The 14,647-nt window shown below is 48.9% G+C and overlaps 1 protein-coding gene across 1 annotated transcript; it reads right to left on the reverse strand.

The window, feature by feature from the left end:
* Positions 1-9,241: 9,241 nt before the first annotated feature.
* Positions 9,242-10,855, reverse strand: LOC110762159 (uncharacterized). Its single transcript, XM_021964766.2, has one exon. The coding sequence runs from the start codon at positions 10,853-10,855 to the stop codon at positions 9,242-9,244; it is 1,614 nt and encodes a 537-aa protein (XP_021820458.2).
* Positions 10,856-14,647: the final 3,792 nt, after the last annotated feature.

A 14,647-nucleotide genomic window follows, 5' to 3' on the forward strand; every position in this document is an offset into this window, starting at 1 on the left:
ATGTGCGTTGACAAGCGGTTTCCTGGTTTTGGGTGCGGTGCGGTTGTGCGCGGGCGTGCCAGCACGGTCTACCGTGCCTCGAGATGTTGATGAGTGTAGGATGGATAAGTGGTGCGCCTGTTCGAACTCGTCTTCTAATCAAACGATTGTAGCCGAGAGAGGAACTAGTCTCGGCTGTTAGGTTCACGGCCTGAACTACAAGGCCGTTGAGCGATGGTGTTGGTGGTGGGTTTTGGGCGGTGCTCCGGCGCGTCGCTCAGGGAACGACAGTCGTATGATATATGGGGTGAGGGAACGAACAACAAAGATGGTGCTCCGGCGCCTTGAAAATCAAGGGTCGTATGATATATTGATGAATGAATTTTCCTTACAAACTATCACTACTCCTAGGAAAGCAAGTAAAGATATTGAAAGTGCATTACAGGAAAAAATAAGTTGCTCCGTGGGAGGCTTTTGTTTGGTGTTTGAACCCCTTGAATGTAGCTCGAGCCTTGTATTTATAGGAAGAGTTCCTGGATGAGTAATCGAGGCTGAATTTACGCATAGTGGAGTCTGATTAGCGCAAGTGGGTGTCCAATCGACATTTGGGATCGTGAAGCATGGTGGTTGTTGTGTAGATTCAACTGCATCAAAATGGATTCAGTTGCATCCTCAACTTGTGATACTCGCAAGTGCACGAGCCGTTTGGTAGTATAGCATATGTAAGTGCGAGGTCGATCCCACGAGGATTGGTGATTGAATGATTCAATTCATTTTCCCTACACAAAACAGAAATGAAAAAGAAGGGAAATAAATAAAACAAGGAAGAAAGAAAATAACTAACTCAAGCAGATAAGTTCCCAAGTTCAATTAGATTAACGGATTGATTCTAGCTAATGTATGATTAAGCCATGGTGTGTGGTCATAACCTTGTGTTCCTAATTCCCTAATTTGATCATTTGTTGTCTAACCTAAAATTAAGCATTAGGAACCCATTAAGCATAGAAGAACAATTTAAACAACCAAGCATGTATCTAATCCCTGTTGTCGAATGTCCATACATACTCTTCCTATTCATAGTTCAATTCGAATTAAAGCATGGTGTATACTCTTAATTCAAACTAAGATAGCTAACATGCAAGCCTAAATGGTGATCAATCATTCAAACTAGCATATTAACTTATAAGCATAATGAATAAGAACAAAAATCATAATTGAAACTTGGAAACTAATCAAACTTGAAACTAAAGAAAAGAATTTACATAATGAAAAGTAAAGTAGAACTTGGAAAGACTTAAAGAAAATTTCAGCACAAAAGATTTCATTACAACAATTGAAAACTAGAAAGAGAAACTAAGAGAATTTGAGGGAGAGAAGGGAAGGGAGGTCTAGAGAAGTGTTTGAGAGCTCCCCCCCTTGGGGTGTGTTTACAAGCTTAGAGAACTTCCCTATTTATAGGCCTAGGGGAAGTGAAAATCTGAATTCAATATGGCTAATGCATACAACACTTGTTTTATAAAATCTGAAATGGTTGATGCACTTGTATTAGAAAATCTAAATTGGGTGATGCACTTGTATTAGAAAATCTTGAATTGGTTGATGCACTTCACCAATAGATCCCACCAGCAGCCCTAGCTCATCTTCATGTCACCATGACCAAGCTTCCAACCAGAAATGATAGCTCATACCTAGCTCACCATGACCAAGCATCCAACCAGCACATGCTGAGGTCAGTATGACCAGCAACTTCAAGGGCTTACAACTTGGGCTTCTATTAATCAAATTAGGACTTTAAGCACTCGAAATTGAAGTTCAGAATGTCTTCTTTCCAGCCATACAAGTATTGGCCCAATCCAAGCTCGGAGGAGGAAGTTAAGGCCAAAACAAATTGCTAACTCGTTTTGCTCGCTGACAAAAATCCATCCTGAGCATGGTTTTGTGTTTGCTAGGTAACGGACTCCAGATTTATCCAATGGGGCTGAATGTTGGATATGTTATAGTACACACCAATTGGAACAACTTTCATGAAGAATGTGGCCTCATTAGAGCTATGTAGGTTGTTGAAACAAAGCTTGCAATATGACCTACGGAACTGGACTGGCAGGGGGCTGTAGCCAAAATGAGTTTGTCTTTAAGCTCTTCATCCATTCATCCAAATTAGGCCTTAACATGCTTGAATTGCATGAATTATGCTCTCTAAAGCCATCATTATTACCTAAAGCTCAATGAACTGAAAGATAAACACAAAAAGGATTAAAAGCACAAGTTTAACTCAAAAACATAACCAAATCATAAGCTAGAAGGGTACAAAATGATATGTAAATATGCACCGATCAGTGGTGTGACCCCATAAATCCTGGTGAATCTCGACCGCCGCCCTAATCGTGGTTTCTGCGCAGCTGGCCGTGGAGACGCATTTATTGCTCTGATAGCTGGTGACCTAATCCCTCAAGCTGCAAGAATTCTTGTGAGAATGTCTACGTCTAATCACTTTGTCTTCTGTCGCCAAAACCTGACTTCAGTCACTTCCCACCTTCCCCCATGCATTAAATGCTTATTTGTGGCCAGTGGGTTTGCTGCATTAAACAGGCACTACTTCATTAAATTAAGCATGGGTCCCTGCTACCACGTGATGATCTGACTTTAATATCTCTGGCCGTGATTTCGCTTGGCCTCGGCCTCGGCCTGCACTCGAGGCCGAGATGATCATGCCTTAGCATTCTTCTCTTGTCTTCAGGAAGGCAAAGCACCTTGTTGAAACGCTGCGTTCCGGTTTCACGAGCAAGTACCAGGGCCGAGAAAGGGGGCTCCTTCGGCCAGCTCACGGCCGTGATTTATTAGGCACAAACACTTTCGTTATGTGTACGTCCTTCCTTGGTTTGAACTAGACTTAGAACTTTATGCAAGTGGGGTGTGGTTCGGTAGTTTAGTTGCCATCGGTAAAGACGTAGGCATCGATAAGATAATTCCCGGCATGGCCCTTAGTTTCCTTCTGTTATTTTTGTAGATGTCCGATAGCGAGTCAGGCTTCGAGAGTGAGCCCAACGCGTTCGAGGATGAGTCACCAGATAGGCGAAGGGCTACCGATAGTGAGGAGTCGGGCCAGGGTACCGAGAGCGATAGTGGTTCAGAAGTGGAAGTGGTCGGTGAGAGGTTTAGACCTGCGCCCACCCATGAAATCGACAAGGGGCTCATGACGAGTCAGCCCCAGTCGCTGAGGGTTGTGTATAGCGACGGTAGTCAAGCTAGATCGGGACTGCATTCCGAGCCCCAGGTGGGGGGCGCTCGGGTGCTGGAGACATCTACTAGTCACCGTCCGGAGGCCTCCACTTTTGGCCATGGAGAGTCTTCCGAGCCGATCCCCCGGCCGAGGGTGACGGTAGTCAACAGCGGGAACCCTAGGGTGCCGATGGGGGTACCGAAGGAGCAGCTGTTCGGCGTTGATTACTTGCCGCCCAACAAGATGACTTACCGTGAGCTTGCCAAAATCCGGGCAGAATACATGATCCCTAATTCGGTAGGGATGAGGATCCCAGGCCCTACCGAATCTCTGAGTGACCCTAAGGACGGCGAGGTTGCGTTCTTCACGGACATCCTTCTGCAGGGCGTCAGGCTGCCGTTGCAGCCCCCAGTTCAGAGGATTTTGGCCCAAATTGGGTATGCCCCTGGGCAGTTTAATCCGAACTTCTGGGTCGTTCTGATGGGGGTGATCACGGCATTCGGACTTGCCGATGAGGGGGAGACCACTTACGAGCAGTTCTCCCACCTGTATAGCGTCACCAAGTCCAAGAAGACCGATCACGGAGGTTGGGTTCAGGCGAATTGCCTCAGGGCTTCTGAAAGGGGCCATTTTCTGACTGCCGTGCCAACCTCTTAAAAGTCCTGGAGGAATCGGCGGGTGATACTCTCTGGCGATTGGGTATCGCCTTCGGGAGTGCCCGTTCGCTTCCACATTCCAACCACCTTTCAGATTGCCGGTAGGTCTCTACCATGCCGATCGGTAGGTCACTTGTTTTCCTTCAATGGACTAATCTTTTTTTTTTGTTGTTATTTTCTCAGGCAAACTGAAACAGCCTACGGCACCCCCGTTAGATAGACAGAGTGAGGCTGAAGGTTCCCGCTGTTGATAGGGAGTATCCACAGTTCCTTTTCACCGAAAACCTCATCAGAGCCCGCCTTGTTAATCTTGCCGAGAGTAAGATCACTTTCCATTTACCCTGCCTTTTTTTTTTTTTTTTTTTTGGGTCGAGTCCCTTCGGCTAACTCCCGCGTTTGGTTTCATGTAGTGTTCGAGACCAGGAAGACTGCCGAGGCCAAAAGGATGTCCGAGAACTTGAAGCGGCGCTACCAAGGGGAAGAAGCAACGGCGGCAGCCAGAGGCTTCTGCCGAGAAGGTTGTGCAGGCTGACCTCGAGGAGCAGCCCCTGGCCGTCCGGGAAGCGGCCGCTGACGGTAGACCTGGATGCCGCCTCCACTCCCAAAAGAGTGCGGCATGTTGACCAGCCGAGGGCCATCTTTGCGGCCGAGGACGAAGAGGGGCTTACCGAAGGAGTCACGCTTGCGTGTCCTTCCAAGACAGTCCAATTTGCGAAGCATATGATCGTGGGTTCGAAGATGGACTTGTCCGAAATAGACGAGCTGCCGAAGAAGGCCCTTCGGGAAGAGGCGGGGCGCGCCTTCCGTCTCCAGGCCACGGTAACCTTCCCTCCGTTGTCTATTTTTGTTGTTATTTTTGGTCGGTACTAATCTGTGGCTTCACCTTCCAGGCGTCGATGGACATGTGGCTGTGCATGAAAAGGGCCATCACAGCTGCCGAGCGTGCCAAACGTCTGTATGAAGAAGGTCGTTCCAAGGTCGCCGAGGCGGGGAAAGCCCTCCAGGACCATGCAAATCTCGTGCAGGATATGCACGCTGCCGAACGGCAGATCAAGGCGCACGAGGTAAAGCTTGCCGAGATGCGCGAGGCTCTGGATGACGCCCTGCAGGCGGCTAAGGACGCCGAGGAGGCGAAAGGGGCCGCGCAGACGGCACTGGAGGCCTCCGAGCGGTCGAAGGTGGCAGAGATCGAGGCTGCCGTGAGCGAAGCGATTAAGAGCTAACGTTCCTCCGCTGAGTTCACTACTCTCCTGGACAATGAGGTGGCTTCTGAGATGACGGACCTTATCTACCGTTTCAAGCAGTTTGACCCTGGGCATAAACTCAATTTGAACTTTTCTGCCGATCCCCCTCCTCTGCCGGAAGGTGTCACAGAGGAGATGATCGAAGAGTATGAAGGGAGGATGCCCCAGAAGACGCTGATGGCCCTGATGCCGAGGAGGTTCCAAATGCCGCTACCGATGCAAACGCCGAGACTACCGATGACCAGGGGGACCGGACTGCCGAAGCCTGACATGCTTGTGTAATTTTGTAATCGCGTTTTGTTTTATTTACTTGCCGTTTGGCATGTACTCCGAACACATTAATGCCGAGGGCATTCTTAATTTAAGTACTGTTTTAACTTGTGTTTTGATTTTTGTGTATGACCTTTGCCTATTTTGTTATTGCCGTGGGCTAAAAACTTCTTAGGGTAATTACCAATTGGGCCGTCGGCCGCTTAGTTGTTCGGTAGTGGTCAAGCCACTGGCTATCAGCCGGTCCCTTAGCTTTGGGTTGGCAAAGTGTTACTACCTTCGGTAGACAACTACCGAGGTAGTTGCGGTACTGCCGTTGGCAAGTGCCTACCTTTCGCCAATGCTAGGGTATGACGGCTATTGGTACGAAACATGCTTCAGTAGTCCTTAGTTAAGATGCCGTGGGCGAGTCTAGGATACTGTACTGGAGTTAAGTAACCTATGTGTCATGAGAATACCGTAGGTAATTCCAGAGCAAGGTACTGCCGTTGGCTCGTACCTAATGCATGTTGCCGAGAAATTTGAAAAAATAGGTGAAGCCATACTGCAATCGGTAGTAAAGACGCGAGAGTGTAGCCTTCAATTGCAAGCGAAACCTTGCGCATAACCCAGTCTCCGATTTTGAAGGAGCGGGGTCTGACCCTTGAGTCGTAATACCGAGAGACGCGCTGTTTGTATGCTTCGTTCCGAAGGTTGGCTACCGTTCGGCGTTCTTCGATCATGTCTAGGCTTAATGAAAGCGCGTCCTCATTTGCCCTTGGTTCGAAACTCTCCGTTCGGTAAGACGACTCGCCGATCTCAACTGGGATGACGGCTTCTGTGCCGAATGCAAGGCTAAAGGGGGTCTCCCCAATGGAGGTTCGGTAGGACGTTCGGATGGCCCAAAGAGCTTCAAGGAGCTTCTCCGGCCAAGCGCCTTTGGCACTGTTGAGTTGCCGTTTCAAGAGTTTCTTTATAATTATGTTCACGGCCTCTACCTGGTCGTTCGATTGAGGGTGAGCTGGGGAGGCGAAGAATAGGTTGATTTTGAGGCGAGTGCAGAACCGCCTGAAGAGTTCCGAATCAAACTGTCTGCCATTATCGGTGATGATGGCATGTGGGATGCCGAAGCGGCAACAGATGTTGGTCCAGACAAATTCCTCAATCCTCGCTGCTGTTATGGTGGCTAAGGCTTCAGCTTCCACCCACTTTGTAAAGTAGTCAACGGCAATGACCGCATACTTAACCTGTCCCTTGCCTTGCGGCATGGGCCCGATCAAGTCAAGTCCCCACTGGGCGAGTGGCCATGGACTCACGATCGGTGTAAGAGGTTCGGCAGGAATGTGCGGAACATTGCCGAACCGCTGGCACTTGTCGCACCTCTTACCATAGCAATCGCATCCCGATGCATGGACGGCCAGTAGTAGCCTTGCCGGAAGGCTTTGTGGGCCAGGGATCTGGAACCGGAATGATCACCGCAGACACCGCTGTGGATCTCCCGAAGGACATATTCGCCCTGCTCTTCGGTGATGCATTTCCTGTAGGGGGTCGCGTAGCCGCGTTTGTACAGAATGTCATTGATGACAGTGTATCTTGCCGATCGGTAACGCAGCCTTCTCGCTTGAACCTTGTCTTCCGGGAGGGTTAGTTCGTTAAGTATATGTATATCGGCGACATCCAGGTGTCCTCATACTGTACGGCACATACGTCAACGGTGGTGGTGCTAGGTTAGGCTAGGATCTCGACTGGGACCTTTCGGCCGATTTTGTCGTTAATTGCCGAAGCCAGTCTGGCTAATGCGTCGGCATGGCTGTTCTCTGACCTAGGAACTTGCCGAATCTCGTAGGCCTGAAATTACCGAAGCAGCAGATGTGCCGATGATAGGTAGGCGATCATAGATGCGTCCTTTGCTGCGAAATCCGCAGTGATCTGGTTGACGATGAGTTGTGAATCACTGTGGATGCTGACCTGCTTAGCCCCCATGCTCTTTGCTAGCCGAAGGCCAGCTAAGAGGGCTTCGTACTCTGCCTCGTTATTGGATGTTCGGAAACCAAATATGATGGAATATTCTATCTTGGTTCCATCGGGGGTAGTGAGTACCAAGCCAGCTCCGCACCCTTGTTGGTTTGCCGAGCCGTCCACATGTAGGATCCAGATAGGAATTGATTGGTCTAACCTGCTACCGTTCTGCAGGCCTTCCAACGGAGGGGTTTTCCCAGGTTCTAGTGCCTCCGTAGGTGTTAGTTCAGCGATGAAGTCTGACACGGCTTGTCCTTTTTCGGCAGGTCTAGGTTTGAATTGTATGTTGAATTCTCCTAACTCGATCGCCCATTTCACCAGCCTACCGGATGTTTCTGGTTTTTGAAAAACCTGCCGAAGAGGCTGGTTGGTTAGGACGATGATGGTATGGGCCTGAAAGTAGGGCCGCAACCTTCGGGAGGAAACGACCAGAGCCAAAGCCAGCTGCTCGAGTGGAGGGTACCGAGACTCTGCCCCTTGTAGGGCTTTGCTGACGTAAAAAATCGGTAGCTCTGCCTTCTCTGGTATCCGTATCAGTACTGAGCTGACGGCAGTGTTGGATACCGATAGATATAGAGAGAGAATTTCCCCTAGGAGAGGTTTGGAAAGTAGTGGCGCCCTGCCCATGTAGTCCTTCAAGTCTTGAAACGCCTTATCGCATTCGGCGGTCCACTCTATATGGTGCTTGCCCCCTTTCAAGGCTTTGAAGAACAGTGCACACTTGTCTTTGGCTTTGGAGATGAAGCGAGTGAGGCCTGCCACTCATCCGGTAAGGCTCTGGATGTCCTTCTGTGTCTTCGGCACCTCCATGTTGATTATAGCCTTGATTTTATCGGGGTTTGCCTCGATACCCCTTTGGCTGATCATAAAACCGAGGAATCTTCCCGAAGATACGCCGAAGGCGCACTTCGTCGGGTTGAGTCTCATTCGGTAATTCTTCAAGATGCCGAACATTAGGGATAGGTTCGCCAGATGTTCACCTGCCGTTCGGCTCTTTAATAGCATGTCATCCACATAGACCTCTATTGTGCTGCCGATCTACTCGGCAAAGATTCGGTTGACCAGTCTCTGGTAGGTTGCCCCCGCATTCTTTAAGCCAAACGGCATGACGTTATAACAATATAGGCCTTTGTCAGTTATAAACGCAAGATGTTCGCTGTCGGCAGGGTGCATGAAGATCTGACTGTATCCAGAGTATGCGTCCATGAAGCTCAGTAGTTCATGACCGGCAGTGGCGTCAACCAGCTGATCGATGCGTGGCAACGGGAAGCTATCCTTCAGACAGGCCTTGTTCAGATCGGTGTAGTCTTGGCACATTCGCCATCCGTCTTTTGCCTTCCGAACCATGACAGAGTTTGCTAGCCAGTCCGGGTATATGGCCTCCCGGATGAAGCCTATGGTCAAGAGTTTGTCCATTTCGTTCTTCATCGCTTCATACCGTTCAGCATCGTAGGATCGGCGCTTTTTCCTGACAAGTTTGAACGCCGGTGAGATGCTCAACTTGTGGCTGATGACATCAGGGGATATGCCCGGCATGTCGTTGTAAGACCAGGCAAAGACTTCCGAGTTTTGCCGAAGGAACTGGATGAATTCGACGCGGAGGGTGGCATTTAGCATGGTGCCGATTCGTACGCACCGGTCTGGCTGACCCTTGTCTAGCGCCACGATTTCGAGATCTTCGGCAGGTTGTGCCATCGGAGTAGGCGTTTCTTCCCTTGGATCATCCACTGGTTCATTACCGTTCGGCAAGTCCACGACCGTGAAGGTCTCCTTTTGCTTCTGAGGGGCTGCCGATTTCAACGCCATGGCATAGCAGTTCCGAGCGCTGGGCTGATCGCCCCTGATTGCCCCCGTACCGTAGCAAGTCGGGAACTTCATGAGTAGCATATGGGGGACAAGTGGGCCTTTATCGCCGTGAGTGCCGTTCGACCGACAATAACGTTGTATGTCGTCGGACAGTCCACCACAAGGAACTGGTCGTAGATCATGGTCCTTCGTGGGGCTACGCCGAAGGCGATCGGCAGACTGACACTGCCGATTGGCTGGACCAAGTCTCTGGAAAAGCTAAGGAGAGGCGAAAGTTGTCGGTTGACCTGGCTGTCATCTATTCCGAGTTCTTTAAATGCATCGGCAAAGATGACGTTTACCGAACTCCCAGTGTCGATCAGAATTCGTTCGACATCGAATTCGGCAATCTCTGCCCGGATGATCATCGGGTCGTCATGTGGGTAGATGATTCCTTCCTCTTCCTCCTCGGAGAAGGTGATGGGCTCCCATCTGACCTTCGGCGTTTTGGTGTGCCAGCTGCTCTCAATGCCGAGGACTTGGGGGTACTGTGCCACCCTAACATACTGCTTCAATGACCGGTTAGATGCCCCGGCAAGGGTTGGGCCTCCGCTGATAGTGCTGATCATATTGATTTGCCGATTGGCGTTCAGCACTGGCGCCTGTTGCGGCCTGGCTATGTACTGATCCAGTTTGCCTTCCCGAATTAACCGCTCGATGATTTTTCGCAAACTTATGCAGTCCTTGGTATTGTGGCTGTTCTGCTGATGATATCGGCAGAATTTCCCTGTATCCTGGCCATCCTGCCGAGTAGGCTTCCGGAACGCGAGCTTCGGGATTATCTCGTTTTCGTTCATCAGCACCGCCTCATAGGAGGTGTTGAGCAGGGTGAACACTTCCGTCCCCTGGTTATGAGCTGGCAGTGGCGCTTGGTAGCTATCCCTGCCGTATCTGCTCTTATTTTTCTTGGAATGCCCCTTTTGGGAGCTTCCGGCATCTTTGCGCTTGTGGCTCTCAGTGTATTCGACAGTATGTGCCGTTGGTGCGAACGGCGATGCTTGTGCCGTGGAGGACCGTTGTATGGGTTCGTTCTGCCGAGCCGTGGACTCGGCCCTCGAATTGAAGTATTCGGCTTTGGCGTCGATTGTCGCTTGCTTCATAAGTTCATCGTACGTACGCCAATTGCTGCTGTGTACCAGATACCGAAAGTGTGAGGACCGTAGGCCAATCTTGAAGGCGCCGTAGGCTGCCCTGTCATCGGTATCCGGACACCTCGAGTATTCATGGCTGAATCGTGCGGCATATTCACGCAATGGTTCGTCATCCCTCTGCCGGATGGTGTATAGGTCGTCGGTGGAGTACAATCTGTCCGTTTGGATCATGAAATGGTTCAGGAAGATCTGCTTTAGCTCGTCGAAGGAATCGACCGTCCCTGGTTCCAAACGGTAGAACCAATTCAGAGCCGCCTCTGTGAGCGAAGAGGGGAACAGCAGGCACAGTCCTTCGTCGCTTAGCCCTCGGCATCCTACGGCCGACTGGAAAGAGTGAAGGTGCGTCAGGGGGTCCTCCACTACTGTGTAAGCGGTAATGCGTAGGGTCTGTACATCCCTATCCTGCCGTGAGTGCCTTATGCGCTCGGTGAAGGGTCCTGGCTGAAGCCTTCCCCAGTCTGGCTCTTGCGAGCGAGTCCGATCGTCCTCCATCTTCTGTACCCTCTGAAGGAGGAGGCGAATGACAGGGTTCCTGTTCGGTATCTCCTTCGCAGTCTGATGCACCGATCACTGCTGGGACCTGACAGGGTTAACCTCAGAGAACTTCGTCGGCGTTGCCGAACGGTAAGACGATGGCCGATTTGTGGAAGGGGCATACTCTTGGTCAGACTCTGCCGTTGACTCCAGAACTGGTATCCTTCGTATCGGCAACCTCCTCCCCAGATTTCTCAGGCGGGGGTCGTCTAGGTGCTGTTTGTGCCTAATAAATCACGGCCATGGGCTGGCCGAAGGAGCCCCCTTTCTCGGCCTTTGCACTTGCTCGTAAAACTGAAACGCAGCGTTTCAACAAGGTGCTTTGCCTTCCTGAAGATAAGAGAAGAATGCTAAGGCATGATCATCTCGGCCTCGAGTGCAGGCCAAGGCCGAGGCCAAGCGAAATCACGGCCAGAGATATTAAAGTCAGATCATCACGTGATAGCAGGGACCCATGCTTCATTTAATGAAGTAGTGCCTGTTTAATGCAGCAAACCCACTGGCCACAAATAAGCATTTAATGCATGGGGGAAGATGGGAAGTGATTGAAGTCAGGTTTTTGCGATAGAAGACAGAGTGATTAGACGTAGACATTCTCACAAGAATTCTTGCAGCTTGAGAGTTTAGGTCACCAGCTATCAGAGCAATAAATGCGTCTCCACGGCCAGCTGCGCAGAAACCATGATTAGGGCGGCGGCCGAGATTCACCAGGATTTATGGGGTCACACCACCATGCTTCACGATCCCAAATGTCGATTGGACACCTACTTGCGCTAATCAGACTCCACTATGCGTAAATTCAGCCTCGATTACTCATCCAGGAACTCTTCCTATAAATACAAGGCTCGAGCTCCATTCAAAAGGTTCAAACACCAAACAAAAGCCTCCCACGGAGCAACTTATTTTTTCCTGTAATGCACTTTCAATATCTTTACTTACTTTCCTAGGAGTAGTGATAGTTTGTAAGGAAAACTCATTCATCAATATATCATACGACCCTTGATTTTCAAGGCGCCGGAGCACCATCTCTGTTGTTCGTTCCCTCACCCCATATATCATACAACCGTCGCTCCCTGAGCAACGCGCCGGAGCACCGCCCAAAACCCACCACCAACACCACCACTCAACGGCCTTATAGTTCAGGCCGTGAACCTAACAGCCGAGACTAGTTCCTCTCTCGGCTACAATCGTTTGATTAGAAGACGAGTCCAAACAGGCGCACCACTTATCCATCCTACACTCATCAACATCTCGACGCACGGTAGACCGTACTGGCACGCCCGCACACAACCGCACCGCACCCAAAAGCAGGAAATCGCGTGTCAACGCACATCCCCTCGGCCCGGAACTCCAGGCCGTGAGATTTGCGCGGCAGACAGGTGCGCGTTTATCCTGATCGGCGATCCTTGCCGTTCGGTTTGCCTTTCGATCTCCCGATCCAACAACCTGTGTCGACAATCGGAATAAACCTTCTTCGGTACGTGGGGCTTATTCTTTGGTGCCGGGACTACCAATTGTTTATACGGCGCAGGCGTTGCCTTTGCCGCCTTCTTGCCCTTCCTCTGCCGACGGGCAGTCTGTAGGCTCTCGGACGATCGATCGGTCTGAATGTTTTGCGTTTGCTGCTGGTTCAGCAACTGTTGTGTTTCGTCCACCCTGGATGAGAGGAAATTGCTGTGTTCTTGTAACCTAGCCATGTCCTGCTGAAGGGACACGACTTGGGCTAAAAGCTCCGTATTTTCAGCGGGTTGGAGTACAGGTGGATTAGTTGCCGGGGTGTATGGGGGCGCTGGGCTAGCTCCGCCTGGCATATCGTACGGCATCCCCTCCTGTGGTAGGAACGTAGTTTTCGAGTTGGTCCCCATATGTTTGGGATAAAGGGTCGATTTTTTCGTTTCCCACAGACGACGCCAAACTGTTGAAGCCAAAAAGTGGTTCTCTGACTTAGAGGGTCAACTTAGTAATTTTATCCCTTTGGTATCCTCAATGCCTCGGTAGGGAGCGTGATCTGCAATATGAGCAAACGCTCGGTAAGACCCAAGGCACCGGTATGGTACCGGCCGAAGGCTCTCCGATGCTTAAGTAAGTTCGGGATTAGAAAGTTCAACTGACAGAGCAATAGGCTTGCATGCCGTAAGTTCTGATTGCCTCTATTTTGGGGTAGTTGGCCTCTTTTATAGGCCTTGGGAGGTGTGCTCTTTGTTGATAATTTCGATGTGGGACTGTGGACGTCGCTTTGGAGCATGCCACATGTCCCAGGAGAAGGTGTTGCCCTAATGGAGTGATCAGTAGGTAGGGTGCCGAGGGTTTCCCTGACCAGGCTCGATTTCTTCCACGTGTCTCGTTCTTATTGGCTGTTCATTCTTGGTATAAACACTTGTCACCATCACTTGGGATATCAGACTTCTTAGCTAACTTCCCTTTCTTTTTCTTCTTTCTTCTTCTTCTTCTCGTAAATCTTTCCATCTGGATTATCCGTACATAAAGATATAGGATTGGGTTCAAAATTTTTCCCTTTTTGGTTCTTCACCTTTCCGTTCATATTCTTTAGTCGAATCTAATCACACACCAAGAGGGCACACAAAAGAAAAAGAAGGGTTCATTCCATCCTCAAGAAACTTGCACATAGCAATTCAATCTCATCCAAAGAAACCCTAACATACCCAATTTATATGCGGTCTCTTTTTCAAGGAAAAATCCAATGTTTTTCGGTAAAATTCATAGAAATCATAGTAGTTGCAGAGAGTGTACCTGAGAGAGAAAGCAGAAGGCGCGTAATGAGAAAGAATTTGTAAAGCAAAAATTAGTTGGGTTCTTTCTTGGGGTTTAATGTTTGATGAAGGTTTTAAGCACCACTGTTCATGAGTTTGGCTTTGTATGTTTGCCATCTGTTTGCTACGCTGTCGTTTTTGCTCTATCCATTTTATGTAGAATAAAAAAGGATGGCACAATCTTGCAATTCTTTTATCAGACTTCCTTAATTTTTCTCTAATCTCTTTCAAGAAGAGCAACCTTCAGATATTTAAACTCACAAAATACAAGCATATCTCAAGAGTGACAAACTCTTATTTTGATTACATTTGAGTCTAGCCATTAAATCGTCTATTTATGTGGTTCAATTGAAACACACTCGACAATGGTTCAATTATAGTTTCCGGTCCTATTTTCATTTGTGCAAATGAAGGTTTTCAAATAGAAACAGCAATTTTATCTCCAAAGACTTTGTTCTGAAGCAAGGCTCTTGGAATATATATATATATATATATATATATATATATATATATATATATATATATATATATATATAAACAATAGTACAATTATCATACCAAATCAAAAGAAGCTATATAAAAATATATATAATACTAATGACAATTACTTAGAAGGCTCAAACTAGGCCTGGAAAATGGGCCGGGCCGGGCCAGCCCGGCCCTAAGAAGTGTGAGCCCAAGCCCTATCTTTAACGGACTTTTTTGGCCCTAGACAACTATCGGGCCGGGCCGGGCCAGCTCACTATGAAATATGCAAAGCCCAGGCCCTGCCCACGGGCCAAACTATTTCGGGCTTTCAAGACGGGCCTATATGGCCCTTATATATATATAACATTATTAAGACACAATTCCAATCCGAAAACAATAATAAATCTTCAAATCAATATAATATTTAGAGACTATAAATGCCAAGGCATTTATCAAAAATCTCAACTAAGATTTATGCTAAAATCCAATAATCCAAATGAGGATTTCGGCA

This window comes from Prunus avium, chromosome 1 (genome assembly GCF_965620075.1).
Source record: "Prunus avium chromosome 1, drPruAviu1.hap1.1, whole genome shotgun sequence".
NCBI lineage: Eukaryota > Viridiplantae > Streptophyta > Magnoliopsida > Rosales > Rosaceae > Prunus > Prunus avium.

Bases quoted from the DNA above. Each gene is read 5' to 3' on its own strand.
- LOC110762159 (XM_021964766.2), bottom strand. From the start codon at position 10,855: ATGGAGGACGATCGGACTCGCTCGCAAGAGCCAGACTGGGGAAGGCTT.